Genomic DNA, 23,425 nt, shown 5'->3' with positions numbered 1-23,425 from the left:
GAAGAGAGAGAAAGAGAGGATAAAGAGGGAGAGAGAGAAAGAGAGAGGATAAAGAGAGAGAGAGAGGCAGGATAATGAGGGAGAGAGAAAGAGAGGCAGGATAATGAGGGAGAGAGAGAAAGAGAGGCAGGATAATGAGGGAGAGAGAGAAAGAGAGAGGATAAAGAGGGAGGAGAGAAAGAGAGATAATGAGGGAGAGGATAATGAGGGAGAGAGAGAAAGAGAGGCAGGATAATGAGGGAGAGAGAGAAAGAGAGGCAGGATAATGAGGGAGAGAGAGAAAGAGAGAGGATAAAGCGGGAGAGAGAGAAAGAGAGAGGATAAAGAGGGAGAGAGAGAAAGAGAGAGGGATAAAGAGAGAGAGAGAAAGAGAGGCAGGATAATGAGGAAGAGAGAGAAAGAGAGGATAAAGAGGGAGAGAGAGAAAGAGAGAGGATAAAGAGAGAGAGAGAGGCAGGATAATGAGGGCGAGAGAGAAAGAGAGAGGATAAAGAGGGAGAGAGAAAGAGAGAGGATAATGAGGGAGAGAGAGAAAGAGAGAGGATAAAGAGGGAGAGAGAGAAAGAGAGGCAGGATAATGAGGGCGAGAGAGAAAGAGAGAGGATAAAGAGGGAGAGAGAGAAAGAGAGAGGATAAAGAGGGAGAGAGAGAAAGAGAGAGGATAAAGAGAGAGAGAAAGAGAGGATAATGAGGGAGAGAGAGAAAGAGAGGCAGGATAATGAGGGAGAGAGAGAACGAGAGGCAGGATAATGAGGGAGAGAGAGAAAGAGAGAGGATAAAGAGGGAGAGAGAGAAAGAGAGAGGATAAAGAGAGAGAGAGAAAGAGAGGCAGGATAATGAGGAAGAGAGAGAAAGAGAGGATAAAGAGGGAGAGAGAGAAAGAGAGAGGATAAAGAGAGAGAGAGAGGCAGGATAATGAGGGAGAGAGAAAGAGAGGCAGGATAATGAGGGAGAGAGAGAAAGAGAGGCAGGATAATGAGGGAGGAGAAAGAGGGAGAGAGAGAGAGGCAGGATAATGAGGGAGAGAGAGAAAGAGAGGCAGGATAATGAGGGAGAGAGAGAAAGAGAGGCAGGATAATGAGGGAGAGAGAGAAAGAGAGAGGATAAAGAGGGAGAGAGAGAAAGAGAGGCAGGATAATGAGGGAGAGAGAGAAAGAGAGGCAGGATAATGAGGGATAGAGAGAAAGAGAGGCAGGATAATGAGGGAGAGAGAGAAAGAGAGGCATGATAATGAGGGAGAGAGAGAAAGAGAGGCAGGATAATGAGGGAGAGAGAGAAAGAGAGGCAGGATAATGAGGGAGAGAGAGAAAGAGAGAGGATAAAGAGGGAGAGAGAGAAAGAGAGAGGATAAAGAGGGAGAGAGAGAAAGAGAGGCAGGATAATGAGGGAGAGAGAGAAAGAGAGAGGATAAAGAGGGAGAGAGATGCAGGATAATGAGGGAGAGAGAGGCAGGATAATGAGGGAGAGAGAGAAAGAGAGAGGATAAAGAGGGAGAGAGAGAAAGAGAGAGGATAATGAGGGAGAGAGAGAAAGAGAGAGGATAATGAGGGAGAGAGAGAAAGAGAGAGGATAATGAGGGAGAGAGAGAAAGAGAGAGGATAAAGAGGGAGAGAGAGTATCTGGATTCACCTGGGGGTCATGATTTGGGGCTGTACAAATGTTTGATGTATTACAATAATTGATTATGCTTATGTTATATTAATAGAAGGGGAGGGGTTATAAGACCCCTCCCTCCTTACATTTATAGGGTCCTAGACTACAAATTTGGCTGCCTCTCCTTCCAGTTCTCTGATGCCAATGACTGGAATGAACTCCAAAAATCTCTGAAACTGGAAACACTTATCTCCCTCACTATCTTTAAGCCCCAGCTGTCAGAGCAGCTCACAGATTACTGCACCAGTACATATCCCATCTATAATTTAGCCCAGGCAACTATCTCTCCCCCTACCTCCTGTATGTATTTATTTATTTATTTTGCTCCTTTGCACCCCATTATTTCTATCTCTACCTTGCACATTCTTCCACTGCAAATCTAGTGTTTTACTTGCTATATTGTATTTACTTCGCCACCATGGTATTTTTTTTGCCTTTACCTCCCTTATCTCACCTCATTTGCTCACATTGTATATGGACTTGTTTTTCTACTGTATTATTGACTGTATGTTTGTTTTACTCCATGTGTAACTCTGTGTTGTTGTATGTGTCAAACTAATTTGCTTTATCTTGGCCAGGTTGCAATTGTAAATGAGAACTTGTTCTCAACTTGCCTACCTGGTTAAATAAAGGTGAAATAAAACAAATAAAAAAAGATTAACAATATATATATTCATTATATAGTTTTAGAATTGTTCCACAGCTGTTTGCTCTTTCTCTCTCTTATAATGTGTGACTGAGACAGAACTCTGCAGGGGAGTGTGGAAGATAAGAGACTACTCAGACATTCCACAATAAATCAGCTTTGAGGAGGGGACATTTATTGCCTAGCTTTTAGATAAACACTGAAACTCTATGTTTGTATAGCTATGGATGCAGGGTTTTGTTCTCAGGAGTAAAAAGGTCATGACGTAGTCAGTGACACCACTAAGGCAGGACTTCGGTTTAATAAAACACCTTGAGACCTTTTGTTTGATGCAACATTTGTGCTGTGTTCCTGTTTGTCAACTTATGTCTGCAATTGAATTAATAAAGGCTTTTGAATGATTTTATTATATTGTCATAATGCTAATTTCACCAATGAGCCAATGATGATTGACAAGGAGGAAAGGAACAAACCTAACAAGAGGATGAAGAGAGAAAGAGAGAGGATAATGAGGGAGAGTGATAGAGAGGATAAAGAGAGAAAGAGAGAGAGAGGGGATAAAGAAGGAGAGAAAGAGACAATGAGAAGAGACACAGTAGAAGAAGAATAGAGCTAGATTGAAAGAAAGATGAGACTGTTACTCATCCTTGAACTGGACAGAAATCAATGGGATCAGGTGGTTAGAGAAGAGATGGGGAAGGGGAGAGAAGAGAGGGGGAGGGGAGAGGAGAGAGAAGAGGGGGAGAGGTGAGACAACAGAGGGGGTAGGGGAGAGGAGAGAGAAGAGGGGGGAGAGGAGAGAGAAGAGGGGGGAGAGGAGAGAGAAGAGAGGGGGAGGGGAGAGGAGAGAGAAGAGGGGGAGAGGAGAGAGAAGAGAGGGGGTATGGGAGAAGAGAGAGAAGAGGGGGAGAAGAGAATGGGTAGGGGAGAGGTGAGAGAAGAGAGGGGGAGAGGTGAGACAAGAGAGGGGGTAGGGGAGAGGAGAGAGAAGAGGGGGAGAAGAGAGGGGTAGGGGAGAGGTGAGACAAGAGAGGGGGTAGGGGAGAGGAGAGAGAAGAGAGGGGGAAGGGGGAAGGTGAGAGAAGAGATTGGGAAGGAGAGAGGGGGTAGGAGAGTAGAAGAAGTGATGAGTGGAGGAGGGGAGGGGAGGGGTAGATGTGAGGAGTGGAGGAGGGAAGAGGAGGGAAGAAGGAGAGAGAAGGGAAGAGTTAATGGGGGCAGACAGACACACAGACACACACAGGAAATGCAACTCAGGGCTGAGGAACACACACACAGAGTGATGAGTAACAGACAGAATAGTCATTCAGCAGTGAGATTAACTACTGAACTCTTCTGTCCTCATCAAACACCTGCTCTCTCCCTCTGTCTTTGTCTTTGTCTTTGTCTTTCCTTCTGTCTCTGTCTCTCTTTCTCTCTCCCTTTCACTATACCTCCCTCTCATCTCTCACTTCCTCTTTGTACTAACTATTCCTTGTCAGTAGGACAGTCTAGCCAGCAGGGACAGTCCAGTCAGCAGGGACAGTCCAGTCAGCAGGGACAGTCCAATCAGCAGAGACAGTCCAGTCAACAGGGACAATCCAGTCAACAGGGACAGTCCAGTCAACAGGGACAGTCTAGCCAGCAGGGACAGTCCAGTCAGCAGGGACAGTCCAATCAGCAGAGACAGTCCAATCAGCAGAGACAGTCCAGTCAACAGGGACAGTCTAGCCAGCAGGGACAGTCCAGTCAGCAGGGACAGTCCAGTCAACAGGGACAGTCCAATCAGCAGAGACTGTCCAGTCAACAGGGACAGTCCAGTCAACAGGGACAGTCCAGTCAGCAGGGACAGTCCAGTCAATAGGGACAGTCCAATCAGCAGAGACAGTCCAGTCAACAGGGACAGTCCAGTCAACAGGGACAGTCTAGTCAGCAAGGACAGTCCAGTCAACAGGGACAGTCCAGTCAGCAGGGACAGTCCAGTCAATAGGGACAGTCCAATCAGCAGAGACAGTCCAATCAGCAGAGACAGTCCAGTCAACAGGGACAGTCTAGCCAGCAGGGACAGTCCAGTCAGCAGGGACAGTCCAGTCAACAGGGAGTGTCCAGTCAACAGGGACATTCCAGTCAGCAGGGACAGTCCAGTCAGCAGGGACAGTCCAGTCAATAGGGACAGTCCAATCAGCAGAGACTGTCCAGTCAGGGACAGTCCAGTCAACAGGGACATTCCAGTCAGCAGGGACAGTCCAGTCAGCAGGGACAGTCCAGTCAATAGGGACAGTCCAATCAGCAGAGACAGTCCAGTCAACAGGGACAGTCCAGTCAACAGGGACAGTCTAGTCAGCAGGGACAGTCCAGTCAACAGGGACAGTCCAGTCAGCAGGGACAGTCCAGTCAGCAGGGACAGTCCAATCAGCAGAGACAGTCCAATCAGCAGAGACAGTCCAGTCAACAGGGACAGTCTAGCCAGCAGTGACAGTCCAGTCAGCAGGGACAGTCCAGTCAACAGGGACTGTCCAGTCAACAGGGACAGTTCAGTCAGCAGGGACAGTCCAGTCAACAGGGACAGTCCAGTCAACAGGGACAGTCCAATCAGCAGAGACTGTCCAGTCAACAGGGACAGTCCAGTCAACAGGGACAGTCCAGTCAGCAGGGACAGTCCAGTCAACAGGGACAGTCCAGTCAACAGGGACAGTCCAGTCAGCAGGGGCAGTCCAGTCAATAGGGGCAGTCCAATCAGCAGACAGTCCAGTCAACAGGGACAGTCCAGTCAACAGGGACAGTCCAGTCAGCAGGGGCAGTCCAGTCAATAGTCCAGTCAGGGACAGGGGACAGTCCAGTCAACAGGGACAGTCCAGTCAGCAGGGACAGTCCAGTCAGCAGGGACAGTCCAGTCAGCAGGGACAGTCCAGTCAGTCAGGGACAGTCCAGTCAACAGGGACAGTCTAGCCAGCAGGGACAGTCCAGTCAGCAGGGACAGTCCAGTCAACAGGGACAGTCCAGTCAGGGACAGTCCAGGACAGTCCAGTCAGCAGGGACAGTCCAGGACAGTCCAGTCAGCAGGGACAGTCCAGTCAGCAGGGACAGTCCAGTCAACAGGGACAGTCCAGTCAATACAGCAGGACAGTCAATCAGCAGAGACAGTCCAGTCAACAGGGACAGTCCAGTCAACAGGGACAGTCTAGTCTGCAGGGACAGTCCAGTCAATTGGGACAGTCCAATCAGCAGAGACAGTCCAATCAGCAGAGACAGTCCAGTCAACAGGGACAGTCTACAGTCCAGTCCAGTCAGGGACAGTCCAGTCAGCAGGGACTGTCCAGTCAACAGGGACAGTCAGTCAGCAGGGACAGTCCAGTCAACAGGGACAGTCCAGTCAACAGGGACAGTCCAATCAGCAGAGACTGTCCAGTCAACAGGGACAGTCCAGTCAACAGGGACAGTCCAGTCAGCAGGGACAGTCCAGTCAACAGGGACAGTCCAATCAGCAGAGACAGTCCAGTCAACAGGGACAGTCCAGTCAACAGGGACAGTCTAGTCAGCAGGGACAGTCCAGTCAACAGGGACAGTCCAGTCAGCAGGGACAGTCCAGTCAATAGGGACAGTCCAATCAGCAGAGACTGTCCAGTCAACAGGGACAGTCCAGTCAACAGGGACAGTCCAGTCAGCAGGGGCAGTCCAGTCAATAGGGGCAGTCCAATCAGCAGAGACAGTCCAGTCAACAGGGACAGTCCAGTCAACAGGGACAGTCTAGTCAGCAGGGACAGTCCAGTCAACAGGGACAGTCCAGTCAACAGGGACAGTCCAGTCAACAGGGACAGTCTAGCCAACAGGGACAGTCCAGCCAGAAGGGACAGTCCAATCAGCAGAGACAGTCTAATCAGCAGAGACAGTCCAGTCAACAGGGACAGTCTAGCCAGCAGGGACAGTCCAGTCAGCAGGGACAGTCCAATCAGCAGAGACAGTCCAGTCAACATGGACAGTCCAGTCAGCAGGGACAGTCCAGTTAGCAGAGACAGTCCAGTCAACAGGGACAGTCCAGTCAACAGGGACAGTCTAGTCAGCAGGGACAGTCCAGTCAATAGGGACAGTCCAGTCAATACGGACAGTCCAATCAGCAGAGACAGTTCAGTCAACAGGGACAGTCCAGTCAACAGGGACAGTCTAGTCTGCAGGGACAGTCCAGTCAATTGGGACAGTCCAGTCAACAGGGACAGTCCAGTCAGCAGGGACAGTCCAATCAGCAGAGACAGTCCAGTCAACAGGGACAGTCCAGTCAGCAGGGACAGTCCAATCAGCAGAGACAGTCCAGTCAATAGGGACAGTCCAGTCAATACGGACAGTCCAATCAGCAGAGACAGTTCAGTCAACAGGGAAAGTCCAGTCAACAGGGACAGTCTAGTCTGCAGGGACAGTCCAGTCAATTGGGACAGTCCAGTCAACAGGGACAGTCCAGTCAGCAGGGACAGTCCAGTCAATAGGGACAGTCCAATCAGCAGAGACAGTCCAGTCAACAGGGACAGTCTAGTCAGCAGGGACAGACCAGTCAACAGGGACAGTCCAGTCAGCAGGGACAGTCCAGTCAATAGTGACAGTCCAATCAGCAGAGACTGTCCAGTCAACAGGGACAGTCCAGTCAACAGGGACAGTCCAGTCAGCAGGGGCAGTCCAGTCAATAGGGGCAGTCCAATCAGCAGGGACAGTCCAGTCAACAGGGACAGTCCAGTCAACAGGGACAGTCTAGTCAGCAGGGACAGTCCAGTCAATAGGGACAGTTCAGTCAATTACGGACAGTCCAATCAGCAGAGACAGTTCAGTCAACAGGGACAGTCCAGTCAACAGGGACAGTCTAGTCTGCAGGGACAGTCCAGTCAATTGGGACAGTCCAGTCAACAGGGACAGTCCAGTCAGCAGGGACAGTCCAATCAGCAGAGACAGTCCAGTCAACAGGGACAGTCCAATCAGCAGAGACTGTCCAGTCAACAGGGACAGTCCAGTCAATAGGGACAGTCCAATCAGCAGGGACAGTCCAGTCAACAGGGACAGTCCAGTCAGCAGGGACAGTCCAGTCAATAGGGACAGTCCAATCAGCAGAGACTGTCCAGTCAACAGGGACAGTCCAGTCAACAGGGACAGTCCAGTCAGCAGGGGCAGTCCAGTCAATAGGGGCAGTCCAATCAGCAGAGACAGTCCAGTCAACAGGGACAGTCCATTCAGCAGGGACAGTCTAGTCAGCAGGGACAGTCCAGTCAACAGGGACAGTCTAGTCAACAGGGACAGTCCAGTCAACAGGGACAGTCTAGCCAACAGGGACAGTCCAGCCAGCAGGGACAGTCCAATCAGCAGAGACAGTCTAATCAGCAGAGACAGTCCATTCAACAGGGACAATCTAGCCAGCAGGGACAGTCCAGTCAGCAGGGACAGTCCAATCAGCAGAGACAGTCCAGTCAACAGGGACAGTCCAGTCAGCAGGGACAGTCCAGTTAGCAGAGACAGTCCAGTCAACAGGGACATTCCAGTCAACAGGGACAGTCTAGTCAGCAGGGACAGTCCAGTCAATAGGGACAGTCCAGTCAATACGGACAGTCCAATCAGCAGAGACAGTTCAGTCAACAGGGACAGTCCAGTCAACAGGGACAGTCTAGTCTGCAGGGACAGTCCAGTCAATTGGGACAGTCCAGTCAACAGGGACAGTCCAGTCAGCAGGGACAGTCCAATCAGCAGGGACAGTCCAGTCAACAGGGACAGTCCAGTCAACAGGGACAGTCTAGTCAGCAGGGACAGTCCAGTCAATTGGGACAGTCCAGTCAACAGGGACAGTCCAGTCAACAGGGACAGTCTAGTCAACAGGGACAGTCTAGTCAGCAGGGACAGTACAGTCAGCAGCGACAGTCCAGTCAGCAGGGACAGTCCAATCAACAGGGACAGTCTAGTCAGCAGGGACAGTCCAGTCAATAGGGACAGTCCAGTCAACAGGGACAGTCCAGTCAACAGGGACAGTCCAGTCAGCAGGGACAGTCCTCTGGTGTTTCAGTTCTCAGTGTGTGTCACTGTGTTTGATTGTGATAGATGTGTGTAATGGTGTGTGTGAATGGATAATCAATCAATCAAATTTCAATCAAATGTATTTATAAAACCCTTTTTAAAGTCATCAGATGTCACAAAGTGCTATACAGAAACCCAGCCGAAATCCCCAAACAGCAAGCAATGCAGATGTAGAAGCATGGTGGCTCGGAAAAACTCCCTATAAAGGCAGAAATCTAGGAACATAACGAGAGAGGAACCAGTCCTCTTCTGGCTGTGCTGGGTGGAGATTATAAGAGTACATGGCCATTAAGGCCAGATCGTCCTTTAAGATGTTCAAACATTCATAGATGACCATCAGGGACAAATAATAATCAGAGTGGTTGTAGAGGGTGCAGCAGGTCAACCCCTCAGGAGTAAATGTCAGTTGGCTTTTCATAGCCGAGCATTCAGAGGTCGAGACAGCAGGTGTGGGAGAGAGAGAGATAGAGACAGAGGCCAATGTTGTCTGTACACAAAACTGCACAGAATTCTTAATACTCACAATATTATAGCGAGTACAGTGCCTTGCGAAAGTATTCGGCCCCCTTGAACTTTGCGACCTTTTGCCACATTTCAGGCTTCAAACATAAAGATATAAAACTGTATTTTTTTGTGAAGAATCAACAACAAGTGGGACACAATCATGAAGTGGAACAACATTTATTGGATATTTCAAACTTTTTTAACAAATCAAAAACTGAAAAATTGGCCGTACACTAGAAATCCCAATTCAGGGAAATGACAAAGTATGCAAACAATTTATTGGTCATCACTATAATAACTTAGACCTACCTACGACTTACAGCCTTAATTAAATACATTGTCCCTGGGTCACATTATTATTGTCCCTGGGTCACATTATTATTGTCCCTAGGTCACATTATTATTGTCCCTAGGTCACAGCCATTTTAAAAGTTATATATAGAAAGTACCAATCAAACGTTTGGACACACCTACTCATTCCAGGGGTTATCTTTATTTTCACTACATTCTACATTATAGAGTAATAGTGAAGACATCAAATCTATGAAGTAACACATGGAATTATGTAGTAACCAAAAAAAGTTTTAAACAAATCAAAATATATTTTATATTTGAAATTCTTCAAAGTAGCCAACCTTTGCCTTGATGACAGCTTTGCACACTCTTGGCATTCTCTCAATCTGCTTCATGAGGTAGTCACCTCGAAGGCATTTCAATTAACAGGTGTGCCTCGTTAAAAGTTAATTTGTGGAATTTCTTTCCTTTTTAATGCCTTTGAGACAATCAGTTGTGTTGTGACAAGGTAGGGGTGGTATACAGAAGATTTGGTAAAAGACCAAGTCCAAATTATGGCAAGAACAGCTCAAATAAGCAAAGAGAAACAACAGTCCATAATTACTTTAAGACATGAAAGTCAGTCAATGTGGAACATTTCAAGAACTTTTACATTTTCTTCAAGTGCATAATCAAAAACCATCAAGCGCTATGATGAAACTGGCTCTCATGAGGACCACCACAGGAAAGGAAGACCCAGAGTTACCTCTGCTGCAAAGGATAAGTTCATTATAGTTAACTGCACCTCAGAAATTGCAGCCCAAATAAATGCTTCACAGAGTTCAAGTAACAGACACATCTCAACCTCAACAGTTCAGAGGACACTGCGTGAATCAAGCCTTCATGGTCGATTACTGCAAAGAAACCACTACTAAAGGACACCAATGAGAAGAAGAGACTTGCTTGGGTCAAGAAACATGAGCAATGGATATTAGACAGGTGGAAATCTGTCCTTTGGTCTGATGAGTCCAAATTTTAGATTTTTGGTTCCAACTGCCGTGTCTTTGTGAGACACAGAGTAGGTATGATCTCCACATGTGTGGTTCCCACCGTGAAGCATGGAGGAGGAGGTATGATGGTGTGGGAGTGCTCTGCAGGTGACACTGTCTGTGATTTATTTAGAATTCAAGGCACACTTAACCAGCATGGCTACCACGGCATTCTGCAGCAATACGCCATCCCATCTGGTTTGTGCTTAGTGGGAATATCTTTTGTTTTTCATAAGGACAATGACTCAACACACCTCCAGGCTGTGTAAGGGCTATTTGACCAAGAAGGAGAGTGATTGAGTGCTGCATCAGATGACCTGGCCTCCACAATCACCTGACCTCAACCCAATTGAGATGGTTTGGGATGAGTTGGACCACAGAGTGAATGAAAAGCAGCCAACAAGTGCTCAGCATATGTGGGAACTCCTTCAAGACTGTTGGAAAAGCATTCAAATCAAATTTATTTATATAGTCCTTCGTACATCAGCTGATATCTCAAAGTGCTGTACAGAAACCCAGCCTAAAACCCCAAACAGCAAGCAACGCAGGTGTAGAAGCACGGTGGCTAAGAAAAACTCCCTAGAAAGGCCAAATCCTAGGAAGAAACCTAGAGAGGAACCAGGCTATGTGGGGTGGCCAGTCCTCTTCTGGCTGTGCCGGGTGGAGATTATAACAGAACATGGCCAAGATGTTCAAATGTTCATAAATGACCAGCATGGTCGAATAATAATAAGGTAGAACAGTTGAAACTGGAGCAGCAGCACGGCCAGGTGGACTGGGTACAGCAAGGAGTCATCATGTCAGGTAGTCCTGGGGCATGGTCCGAGGGCTCAGGTCCTCCGAGAGAGAGAAAGAGAGAGAGAAGGAGAGAATTAGAGAACGCACACTTAGATTCACACAGGACACCGAATTGGACAGGAGAAGTACTCCAGATATAACAAACTGACCCAGGTGAAGCTGGTTGAGAGAATGCCAATAGTGTGCAAAGCTGTCATCAAGGCAAAGGGTGGCTACTTTGAAGAATCTCAAATATAAAATATATTTTGATGTGTTTATTAACACTTTTTTGGTTACTACATGATTCCATATGTGTTATTTCATAGTTTTGATGTCTTCACTATTATTCTGCAATGTAGAAAATAGTACAAACAAAGAAAGGTCCTTGAATGAGTAGGTGTGTCCAAAATTATGACTGATACTGTATTTGCCTCAATTACTTCGTACCCCTGCACATCAACTCAGTACTGATACCCTGTATATCTTTACTCATTGTGTATTTATTATTTATTTTACCGTTAGTCTACACCTGCTGTTTATGAAGCAGGTGACAAATGAAATGTGATTTGAATTAATTTAACACAGATACACAGGTCACAGCATGTGCATGGAGCTGTGTGTGGGGAGAGGGGGAAGGTGGACTAATTTCATACCAAATTAATTTGAAAATAATAATAATTAGTTGCTTAATACTTCATGTAGGGATATGTTTTTTTTTCAGAAACAGAGAGGTATGAATAAAGAGAGAGAGAGGCAGAGAGACAGGTGTTTTTTCTGATCTCCTGCACACACACACAGCTCTTCTCTGCAAGTACCAGCTGTCACACACAGTGGAAATGGACTCTATCGGCAGTGCTGACCTCTGTTTCTCTATCTATCTATCTAATCTCCCTCCCTCCCCTTTTCTCTCAGTCAACATGGATACTAGCCTACTGTATCATGCTAAAATATTGCCCTGACCACAAGAGGGAGGTGGGGGGGGGGTTCTGGCAGGTCATTTGGGGGGTATGACTTTGTCGCCAGCCGGAGTCACACGCAGTCAGAGATAAATATAGGAGCGCAATTCACACAGGCACACACATGCTCAGACACACAAGGACGAGATAGATTTGTATCACTCTCTTATACTCTCTTTCCACTCCGTCTCTTCAGCGATTCCCTGCTTCGTGCAATCTCAGAGGTCACAGATCAGAGGTCAGGTCACCATGGTAACAATGAGCTGGATGCTGCTGTTGTGTGTGCTGGCAGAGGGGTATGGGTCAGAGGTCGGAGTTCAGGAGGGGTGCGGCCATTGGATGGGAGGTGTTCCTGGGACTCCTGGTCTGGACGGGCAGGATGGGAGAGATGGGAGAGAGGGACGCCAGGGAGAGACAGGAGACACTGGACTTCCAGGTAGAACACATCAGGGAATCAACAGTCAACATATAGATTCTCAAACTTTCTCTCACTCACTCTCTCCGTCCATCTCATGCTCTTTCTCCTGTCCTCACTAGGTGTGCGAGGTGAGAGGGGAGAGGTGGGGGAAGTTGGGGGGGACGGATTCCAGGGACGACGGGGTTTCCCGGGGGCCCCAGGGCTGCAGGGGCAGAGGGGCGAGAGTTCCTTCCTGTATCGCTCTGCCTTCAGCGTGGGACTAACCACACCCACTACCACGACAGACACACCCCTTCACTTCACCAAGATCTTCTACAATGAACAGGTACTGTGTGTTTGTGTGATGTCAGAGCAAATATCAAATATCGATTCTTCTTTCCAGCTTCACCATATCCAGTTTCTCTGTCTGTCTGTCTGTCTGTCTGTTTGTCTGTCTGTCTGTGCAGCATCACTATGATGACATCTCAGGGAAGTTCCGCTGTTTTATCCCCGGAGTGTACTACTTCACCTTCCACCTCACTGTACAGGTAACACACAAACAAATCCTGTAATGGTAAGTTACTGTAAATTTCAAAAAAACTTTGGTTTAAACAGTACATTACTGTAAACTTTGTTTAGAATCAGGGGTGTAAGGTGGGCTGTACAGTAACGGTGTGTGTGTTGTTTAGGGTCAGGGGTGTAAGGTGGGGCTGTACCGTAACGGCCGTGTCATGTCGCTGACTCTGGACCAGTTCCTGACCTCTGACCTGGACCAGTCCTCTGGAGGGGCGGTCCTAAACCTCTCATCTGGAGACCAGGTATGGCTGCAGGTGAGTCATACGCTGCCAATTCAAAGAAACAATGAAGGGGTATTTTTTCCTTTAGTTCCTTTAATTCTTTATTATTTAGAGTTCTAAAGTCTGGTTGAAAAAGTCAATATGGCTGAATCAGGCAAACAGAACTATTTTACCAAACTGGTGAATTTCCTATGGCTGCTATTAGATGTTGTATGTTTGCATTAGAATTGGACCTTTTACTCCTCACCACAAGTCACTAACTTATTACTTCATTAATAGCTAATATAATATCCCTCTGTCTACAGGTGTATGGTGCGGAACAGGAAGAAGTTGGAATTTACGCTGACATCAACAACGACTCCACCTTTACTGGCTTTCTGATTCAGCCGCGCCTACCTAGCAGCCCATTGGACAACCGCCGACGCTGACTTCCTGCTTTAGCTGTGCCTACCAGGCAGCCGATTGGACAATCTGCGCCACCATACCTACTTACAGCAGCAGCTGCTTATTTTCCATCACATCCCTTTTCCCCCCATCTCTCTCCCTATCCCCCACCTCTACCTATCCCCACCTAACTCCCTATCCCCCACCTCTCTCCCTATCCCCACCTATCTCCCTATCCCCCACCTCTCTCCCTATCCCCCATCTCTCTCCCTATCCCCCACCTCTCTCCTTATCCCCCACCTCTCTCCTTATCCCCCACCTCTCTCCCTATCCCCCACCTCTCTCCCTATCCCCCACCTCTCTCCCTATCCCCCACCTCTCTCCCTATCCCCCACCTCTCTCCCTATCCCCCACCTCTCTCCTTATCCCCCACCTCTCTCCCTATCCCCCACCTCTCTCCCTATCCCCCACCTCTCTCCTTATCCCCCACCTCTCTCCCTATCCCCCACCTCTCTCCCTATCCCCCACCTCTCCCTATCCCCCAACTCTATCTATCCCCCACTTCTATATCCCCCACCTCTCTATCCCCCACCTCTCCCTATCCCCACCTCTCTACCTATCCCCCACCTCTCCCTATCCCCACCTCTCTACCTATCCCCCACCTCTCCCTATCCCCACCTCTCTACCTATCCCCCACCACCACCTATCCCCCACCTCTACCATCTCTACCTATCCCCTGTTCTCTGAGATAAGCTGTATTAAATACTAAAAGTAAAACTCCTCTCTCTCTCTCTATTTCCCCCCCTCTCTTTCTGACTCTGTTTCCTTTCTCTTTCCCTCCCTTCCCCCTTTGGCCTCCAGCCAAAAGGGCCAGTGTGTGTGTGTGTGTAGCTGTAATCTATATTTATAATCATCTTAGTTCTGTAATGATAAAGGTCACCTGCCACAGGCTGTCACATACACATGAACATGCACACACAAAAAGAGAAGCTGTGTGAGTGGGTTTACTCTGGGCTCACAGCTGTTGTTACGGAGTCAGAGTGCTCTTGGATCAATAAAGGTGTATTGATGTTTCAAACTGTTTTTTTTCTTGTCTTTCTGTGAGTTGGGGAGCGAGGTGGGTTAGTTGGGGTAGGAGTCAGGTGCATGGCAGGAAAGGGGAAGAGGGATATTTTTAAAGCTCATTTTAACTTCTCCCCCTTCTCTTTGTTCATTCACTCTGCACCCTTCTCCCCAAAGTGTGCACTCATCCACTCCTGTCGTATTTAAAATGAGTCAACATTAATATGTTTAAAGTACCATAATGGTTTATATTTGTATAGGGGGACCCCTATAGCCTATAGGGGTCAGTAGATAATATTACCACTGCTAGCCTATAGGGGTCAGTAGATAATATTACCACTGCTAGCCTATAGGGGTCAGTAGATAATATTACCACTGTTAGCCTATAGGGGTCAGTAGATAATATTACCACTGTTAGCCTATAGGGGTCAGTAGATAATATTACCACTGCTAGCCTATAGGGGTCAGTAGATAATATTACCACTGTTAGCCTATAGGGGTCAGTAGATAATACTCCCACTGCTAGCCTATAGGGGTCAGTAGATAATATTACCACTGCTAGCCTATAGGGGTCAGTAGATAATATTACCACTGTTAGCCTATAGGGGTCAGTAGATGATATTACCACTGTTAGCCTATAGGGGTCAGTAGATAATATTACCACTGTTAGCCTATAGGGGTCAGTAGATAATATTACCACTGCTAGCCTATAGGGGTTAGTAGATAATATTACCACTGCTAGCCTATAGGGGTCAGTAGATAATATTACCACTGTTAGCCTATAGGGGTCAGTAGATAATATTACCACTGCTAGCCTATAGGGGTCAGTAGATAATATTACCACTGTTAGCCTATAGGGGTCAGTAGATAATATTACCACTGTTAGCCTATAGGGGTCAGTAGATAATATTACCACTGCTAGCCTATAGGGGTCAGTATAGAACATGGACACAAAGAGTAAAATACATGTTTTTCAAAGCTTTTATTTAAAACATTCAAAGTGTAAAAAAACTTTACATAATACATCATAAACAAAACAAACACAAAAAGAATGTGAAGTTTGTAGCTTCAGAAGTGAAGCAGAGCTGCAAGAATGTATTAAATATTCCAGTGATAATAGGGGGTCAATTAATCAATGAATAAAAGCTATCAAACTGACAGATAAAACAGCTAGTGGAGAGAAACTCCTCCTGCTTCTACTGCTAACAGCACATTACTATGTGTGTGTGTGTGTGTGTGTGCCTGTTCTGCTAACAGCACATTACTGTGTGTGTGTGTGTGTGTGTGTGTGTTCTGTGCACATTACTGTGTGTGTGTGTGTGTGCCTGTTCCTGTTCTGCTAACAGCACATTACTGTGTGTGTGTGTGCGTGTGTGCCTGTTCTGCTAACAGCACATTACTATGTGTGTGTGTGTGTGTGTGTGTGTGTGTGTGTGTGTGTGTGCCTGTTCTGCTAACAGCACATTACTATGTGTGTGTGTGTGTGTGTGTGTGTGTGCCTGTTCTGCTAACAGCACATCACTATGTGTGTGTGTGTGCGTGTGTGCCTGTTCTGCTAACAGCACATTACTATGTGTGTGTGTGTGTGTGTGTGTGTGCCTGTTCTGCTAACAGCACATTACTATGTGTGTGTGTGTGTGTGTGTGTGCCTGTTCTGCTAACAGCACATTACTATGTGTGTGTGTGTGTGTGTGTGTGCCTGTTCTGCTAACAGCACATTACTATGTGTGTGTGTGTGTGTGTGTGTGCCTGTTCTGCTAACAGCACATTACTATGTGTGTGTGTCAGACTTTATTCAGTGTTTTATTGTTTTGTATTAAATATAGTGTTCCATGTCATCTGCTCCTGTTTTTGGCTGGTGTGTTGGTTAGTTTTGTTGTTGTAGTCTTTAGGGCATATGCAGTGTGTGTCTATGTATGTAATCAAATCAAATCAAATTTGTTACATACACACGTGTGTGTGTGTGTGTGTGTGTATTTATTTTTGGCGGTAGTCAGCAGCGTATGCTCTGTGTTTATCCTGTTCAGGGTACTGGTCTCTGTATCCTCTCAGCATGTCCTGGAAGCTGGGCATTCCCTGCTGGGTTGAGGGGTAGGACCCGTATGACAGCCCCTGCGAGGGAGGGGGGTAAGCCCCGTAGGTCTCCTCCTGGCCACTCTGGTATGGCTCTGAATCTGCCTCGCTTTCTCTCTCTGGCTCCCCCTGGTTGTAGCTATGGTCCTGGCTGTGCTGTGGCTCCCCCTGGTGTACAGCTTGGGCGTTGGCGTCTGGCAGCAGATCCTCCCGGGGTTCATAGCGACGCAGGCGGCAGTTGGTGTCATACTCCGGGTCACAGTCGGGGTCAGAAGGCTCCAGAACTCCGTTCCGTGATCCATCGGCATTGAGATGCGGCTCGTAGGGCTCGGCGGGGTAGGCGGTGTTACGGTGGACGCCAGAACGCGGCTCTGCGCGGGCTATTGGGTAGCACTCCTGGTCGTAGCCGATGAAGCATTCATAGCCCTCCTTGGTCCTTCCCCGGGGGCCCAGCGGGTGGCGATCCTCCTGTGTGGGCTCCTCATAGCGGGGAGGGGGGGCGGGGGCCTGCTGTGGCGGGGAGGGGGGGACATGTCTGTGCATGGAGGCTGCAGCTTCACGGTACATTTCTAAGGGATCGTTAGCATTAGCCTGCCTGTACATGGTGTATGGGTCGTTAGCTTGAGCAGTAGCGATAGCTCGGCGGTACATGGCATATGGGTCAATAGTTGGAGCGCTGGGAGAACTGGCTTGGCGGTACATGGCATATGGGTCACTAGCTTGAGCTCTGAGAGCACTGCCTTGGCGGTACATGGCATATGGGTCACTAGCTTGAGTGCTGGGAGCACTGCCTTGGCGGTACATGGCATATGGGTCACTAGTTTGAGCACTGGGAGCACTGCCTTGGCGGTACATGGCATATGGGTCACTAGCTTGAGCGCTGGGAGCACTGCCTTGGCGGTACATGGCATATGGGTCACTAGCTTGAGTGCTGGGAGCACTGCCTTGGCGGTACATGGCATATGGGTCACTAGTTTGAGCGCTGGGAGCACTGCCTTGGCGGTACATGGCATATGGGTCACCAGCTTGAGAGCTTGGAGCACTGCCTTGGCGGTACATGGCATATGGGTCACCAGCTTGAGCGCTGGGAGCACTGCCTTGGCGGTTACCATTAGCATAAGCATCCCTGTACATAGCGAATGGGTCGCTGCGTTGCTCGGGAGCTGGGGGCGCAGCACGCATTGCGGCGGGTTCATCTTTGTGTTCTTCCCTGAACTCCTCTGGTGCCGTGGCGTACTTGGTTGCAGTGAGAGGGTTACAACCGTCCTCAAACAGAGGATTGCAGGAACCAGGACCTGCAAGGGCGGGGGGAGCAGGGGCACGGGGTGCCTGGGGATGGAAGTACAGTCATGATCATGATATTACAATTCAAAAATAATCGCATATAATAATAATGATGATGGCGATGATAACAAAAACCAATCTTACCTGTAGGGATGCAGCGTAGACGCAGCGAGGATCTCTGGGGTCACAGTTGGGGTAACGGAGGAAGAGGCCGGAGGGAGCTTTTTGGACCAGCTGGGGTTTACAGGTGGGGTCTTTCGGGTCACAGCCCAGGTGGGCGTAGGAGGGCTTGGGCCCAGCGGAGGGATTGTGGCCGAAAGCAGCTCTCAGGTGGTACTGGAGACAGTCCACGTCCTCCTCTGAACAGATACGCAGCAGCTCCGCCTTCTGCTCCTGGATGGGAATAAAAACAATCATGCATATGTTAATTATAGATAGCGAGATGGACACTATACATTTGTATAGTGGTACAGTAAAAGCAGTAATAGTGTAGTAATACTGTACCTTGGACAGGAAGGGCTGCACAGTGGGGGAGTAGTAGTACCCAGAATGAGGTTCTTTAACAGCCACAGGGGCGCGCACATATTTGGGGGCTGGGGCCTTGACCGGGCCAGGGGAAGGTGGGGGCTGGCTCTTGGCAGCATACAGACAATATGGGTCCCTACACAGGACATTAGATTAGATTCAATTGACAAGCATAAAATTATATAACACAGACATCAATTAACATGACTGACCTGTAGGGGTCACAGGCCTTGACAGGGGCGGGCTTAGGAGGGGCCTTGGGGGTTTCAGGTTCTTGCCGGCTAGTGGCCGAGGCCACGCAGTTTGGGTCCTCTGAGTCGGCGCAGGCCTTGTAGATGTCCCCTAGGTGGCCCAGGTAGGCCTTATAAGAGCGACGTCCCTCAGCACGGTTCTTATTTTGGAGGTAGGCCAGGTAGACCCTGTCCAGCTCCTGGACCTAAGGGGGGAGAAGGGGATAAAGATATGAGGTTAGAAGTATATGAGGTTCATAAAGATGAAAACCAAAGCTAGGGAAACCCCAAGAACATGAATAGAGATACCTGAGAAGTTCCCCAAGGTTCCTGTGTCATTCTCAAACACAATATCCCTTTTCATCTCTAAGCAGATGATACTCAACTGTGAAGGTTTGTGGTTAGTTAGTGTTGGCCCCTTGGGACCAGAAGGTTTGGGACCATTCCCGGATAACACCCCAAACTCCTCAGAGTGTACTCACTGCCTCCGTGTTTCCATTGTCCGTGAAGTATTTGTACCAGCTCCAGAAGTCTGAGTGTTGCTTGTACCAGCTGACGTTTCTACGGTTACGGACAAGCCTCTTTGCCGATGCCATGGCAACCGCTGTCTCTTCAGTGGCATCCCCTAATGGTGAGACATCAAGCATCAAAAACATTTGTTGTGTATGTCAAGTATGTTTGTGAGGTAGTTGTGCATTTACCATGTCCATTGAGCTTCTGAAACACCGGCCCTGCCGACAGGAATTCTGAGGAGACAGACACACACCGTCAGAGCTAGATGTTGTCAGCGTCAGCAGCAGAGACCAAAACATGCTGACATATACTGCTAAGTACATTTCCCCACTGCAAGTGTAATATACAGGTGGAAAGGTGTGGGAATAAACACACACAGGCTTACAGGGCAGGGGTTATTGGCCGTGCCTGGATGTTCGGTGACTACGGCCCTTTGTAGATTTTATAGGTGAGCATGTAACAGTGGACCCCAACTGGGCTAGCTACCTTACAGAGCTCCGTGTGTGTGTGTGTGTGTGTGTGTGTGTGTGTGTGTGTGTGAGAGAAACAGTAGACACAGCTTTGCATGCTCTTTCATCTCCACAGGGGAAAATGGTGCTAGCAGTTTTTAGGGGGAATGACAGCGTGGGGTGGAGGTAGAGCGAGAAGAGATGAAAGGAGGGAGAAAGAGGGATGGAGGAAGAGAAGGAGAGAGAGATGCATGGATGATGGATGGAGGGAGGTGTATGTGGTGTTGGGGTAAATGTTGCTGTCTCAGTGTATCCGCTGTATAATATTTAATGAGCCAGTAAAAGACCGGAACATCTGTAAACAACCGTCTTTACGGGACAGAGGGAGGGGGAGGAGGAGGGGGGGTGCAGGAGGCGGGACTCTGATGCTGACAGGTAATAATCTTTTACAAGTGCTGGAACGATGAAAGAATTCCCTCTCCTCCCCCTCCTCTATCCCTGTAAATACATGATGGGTTAAGGTTAGGATTATGGGTCTGTTGAGAAACAGTTTTAGAGGAAAGAGGAGATTGACAGTTCCCCTCAGGGGAATCTTTAGTCAATCATGTCAACACAGAACCAGAAACAGCTGGTCTGGTGGCTGTTATCCGAGGCAGACATCCGAGGCAGACATCCGAGGCAGATCCATATGTTGAGGTTATAATAGAGGTTATTACAACAGGTAATAATTAGAGGCAGACAGAGACTGTTCTGAGTTTTAGTTAGGGTTAGGACAATGTTTCTGAATCTGTTCTTTGGTTACTCTCAGGACTGGACATTTTAGTTCAAGCCCAGCAATAACAGACCTTATTCAACTAGCCAAGGGCTTGCGAATAGGCAAGGTGAGGAGGATTACGGTAGGAGAGGATCAATATTCACAAAGTCCATCCATCAGAAACCACTATGTCTGCTTGAGCATGACTGCATGTGTGACTCACCAGGCAGCAGTATGGTGGCCAGCAGAGCAGCAGTCAACACACCGGAGAACGACGTTCTGCTCCTTCCAGCCATGGCCTCCTCCTCTCCTATGGACAATTTCAGGTAAATACCAGTGGAAACAGTTTACTGTCAAATAAAGTGTTTCCTATACCCATGCCATTCCAAACCAAGACTAGTGAATGCTGTAGAAGACAGTTAGTACCCTCATCCTGCTAAATCACATTTAGTTGTTTTGCTTCCTATAAGAAAAAATGATAACAATGTTTCCAGTCTACATCCACCAGTGGGGCTGCTTCCACCCGTCTAAACTGCTTCCTCAGAGGGTCTTCTGTCTGAGTCTCATCAGGGGTTTAGGCTGCTCTGCTGGTTGATTCTCCTACACAGGCTACAGGTGTTTCAGAGCACTCAAACCTGACCTTAAACTGGACTTAAACCAAACCTTGATGTTGTCTTACCTGTAGTTGTGTGTAGTTGGATCTTGAGGAGAGGCTGTATCAGACGAAGCCCACTGGCCGGTTCAGAGGCTGGATGTTTAAGTGTGTATGTGAGGCTTCTGGTGAACCCTGTCCCTCTGGCTCTACTGACAGACTGTGCCCCCTAAAATGGTTAGGTCTGGTTTTAAACAGATCCCTAATAATTAACACACACAAACCTTTTCAGGAGATCGAGGGGCACGGCTACCAGAGCTGCTATTGGCTACTGCCAGCTCAACCACCCGACCAATCAGAGACTCCGTAATTACAGAGAGAGAGAGAGAGAGAGAGAGCGCTAAAACAACAGAGGGAGACAAGGAAATAGAGGGGAAATAATGAAGGGGGAAAGGAGGGTAAAGACGCCACATAGGCACTTCCCAGAACCCATTTTGTAGGAGGAAGGCCCAAAACCCTGCCTGCTAGCTGCTGTTAGACAGAGCTGTTGGCACACACTGACAGCTGGTCTGCCCATCAGTCATTTCAGGTGATAGTTTGCTCATTAGTTCTACTGTTCAGACACATCTGCCCTGAAACTGAGGGTTTACACACACAGGTCCTGCATCCGTACAGTGGCTCTCGAGCAATGCCCCTGTAAGATGTAATAGCACCCAAACCTAACAGGTGATGGTTTCAGACACACCAAACACTCCAACTAGGCCGTAGCCACACAGAGATGGATATAAATATATGCATTTGTCACCGGTGTGTTTTGTATCCAACTTGTTATGGTGCTACAGTGTGCACCATCTCAAATCAAATCAAATTTAATTTGTCACATACACATGGTTAGCAGATGTTAATGCGAGTGTAGCGAAATGCTTGTGCTTCCAGTTCCGACAATGCAGTAATAACCAACAAGTAATCTAACTAACAATTTCAAAACTAATTTCTTATACACAGTGTAAGGGGATAAAGATTATGTACATAAAGATATATGAATGAGTGATGGTGCAGAGCAGCAAAGGCAAGATACAGTAGATGGTATCGAGTACAGTATATACATATGAGATGAGTATGTAAACAAAGTGGCATAGTTAAAGTGGCTAGTGATACATGTATTACATAAGGATGCAGTAGATGATAGAGTACAGTATATACGTATACATATGAGATGAATAATGTAGGGTTTAAAGTGGCTAGTGATACATGTATTACATAAAGATGGCAAGATGCAGTAGATGGTATAGAGTACAGTATATACATATGAGATGAGTAATGTAGGGTATGTAAACATTATATTAAGTGGCATTGTTTAAAGTGGCTAGTGATAAATTTTTTACGTCCATTTTTCCATCATTAAAGTGGCTGGAGTTGAGTCAGTGTGTTGGCAGCAGCAATTCAATGTTAGTGGTGGCTGTTTAACAGTCTGATGGCCTTGAGATAGAAGCTGTTTTTCAGTCTCTCGGTCCCTGCTTTGATGCACCTGTACTGACCTCGCCTTCTGGATGATAGCAGGGTGAACAGGCAGTGGCTCGGGTGGGTGTTGTCCTTGATGATCTTTGTGGCCTTCCTGTAACATCGGGTGGTGTAGGTGTCCTGGAGGGCAGGTAGTTTGCCCCCGGTGATACGTTGTGCAGACCTCACTACCCTCTGGAGAGCCTTACGGTTGTGGGCTGAGCAGTTGCCGTACCAGGCGGTGATACAGCCCGCCAGGATGCTCTCGATTGTGTATCTGTAGAAGTTTGTGAGTGCTTTTGGTGACAAGCCAAATTTTTTCAGCCTCCTGAGGTTGAAGAGGCGCTGCTGCGCCTTCTTCACGATGCTGTCTGTGTGAGTGGACCAATTCAGTTTGTCTGTGATGTGTATGCCGAGGAACTTAAAACTTACTACCCTCTCCACTACTGTTCCATCGATGTGGATAGGGGGGTGTTCCCTCTGCTGTTTCCTGAAGTCCACAATCATCTCCTTAGTTTTGTTGACGTCAGGACAATAACCTCACACTCAACACCACACTCCGAGGGCCCTCACCTCCTCCCTGTAGGCCGTCTCGTTGTCGTTGTTGGTAATCAAGCCTACCACTGTTGTGTCGTCCGCAAACTTTATGATTGAGTTGGAGGCGTGCGTTGCCGGGCAGTCGTGGGTGTACAGGGAGTACAGGAGAGGGCTCAGAACGCACCCTTGTGTTGAGGATCAGCGGGGTGGAGATGTTGTTGCCGCCCCCAGGTGGTGAGGGTAGGCCCGTCAGTAAGTCCAGTACCCAGTTGCACAGGGCGGGGTCGAGACCCAGGACGAGCTTGGAGGGTACTATGGTGTTAAATGCCGAGCTGTAGTCGATGAACAGCATTCTCACATAGGCATTCCTCTTGTCCAGATGGGTTAGGGCAGTGTGCAGTGTGGTTGAGATTGCGTCGTCTGTGGACCTATTTGGGCGGTAAGCAAAT

At 48.0% G+C, this 23,425-nt stretch overlaps 2 protein-coding genes across 2 annotated transcripts; one reads left to right on the top strand and one right to left on the bottom strand.

Annotated features, from left to right (window-relative positions):
* The first annotated feature begins 12,015 nt into the window (after positions 1 to 12,015).
* Positions 12,016 to 13,950, top strand: adipoqa (adiponectin, C1Q and collagen domain containing, a). The gene is made up of 5 exons (XM_064949913.1): positions 12,016 to 12,315; positions 12,417 to 12,622; positions 12,744 to 12,824; positions 12,966 to 13,106; positions 13,379 to 13,950. The coding sequence occupies exons 1-5, from the start codon at positions 12,129 to 12,131 to the stop codon at positions 13,499 to 13,501; spliced, it is 738 nt and encodes a 245-aa protein (XP_064805985.1). The 5' UTR covers positions 12,016 to 12,128; the 3' UTR covers positions 13,502 to 13,950.
* Positions 13,951 to 15,824: 1,874 nt separating this feature from the next.
* and1 (actinodin1) lies at positions 15,825 to 21,908 on the bottom strand. The gene is made up of 8 exons (XM_064949407.1): positions 21,027 to 21,908; positions 20,571 to 20,657; positions 19,333 to 19,377; positions 19,114 to 19,256; positions 18,614 to 18,837; positions 18,381 to 18,537; positions 18,021 to 18,269; positions 15,825 to 17,921 (listed from the first exon to the last, which is right to left on the bottom strand). The coding sequence occupies exons 2-8, from the start codon at positions 20,641 to 20,643 to the stop codon at positions 16,497 to 16,499; spliced, it is 2,316 nt and encodes a 771-aa protein (XP_064805479.1). The 5' UTR covers positions 20,644 to 20,657; positions 21,027 to 21,908; the 3' UTR covers positions 15,825 to 16,496.
* Positions 21,909 to 23,425: the final 1,517 nt, after the last annotated feature.

Source organism: Oncorhynchus masou, chromosome 30 (genome assembly GCF_036934945.1).
Source record: "Oncorhynchus masou masou isolate Uvic2021 chromosome 30, UVic_Omas_1.1, whole genome shotgun sequence".
NCBI classification, from domain to species: Eukaryota; Metazoa; Chordata; class Actinopteri; order Salmoniformes; family Salmonidae; genus Oncorhynchus; species Oncorhynchus masou.
The sequence above is the reverse complement of the archived record's forward strand: the minus strand, read 5'-3'. Positions and strand labels throughout refer to the sequence as shown.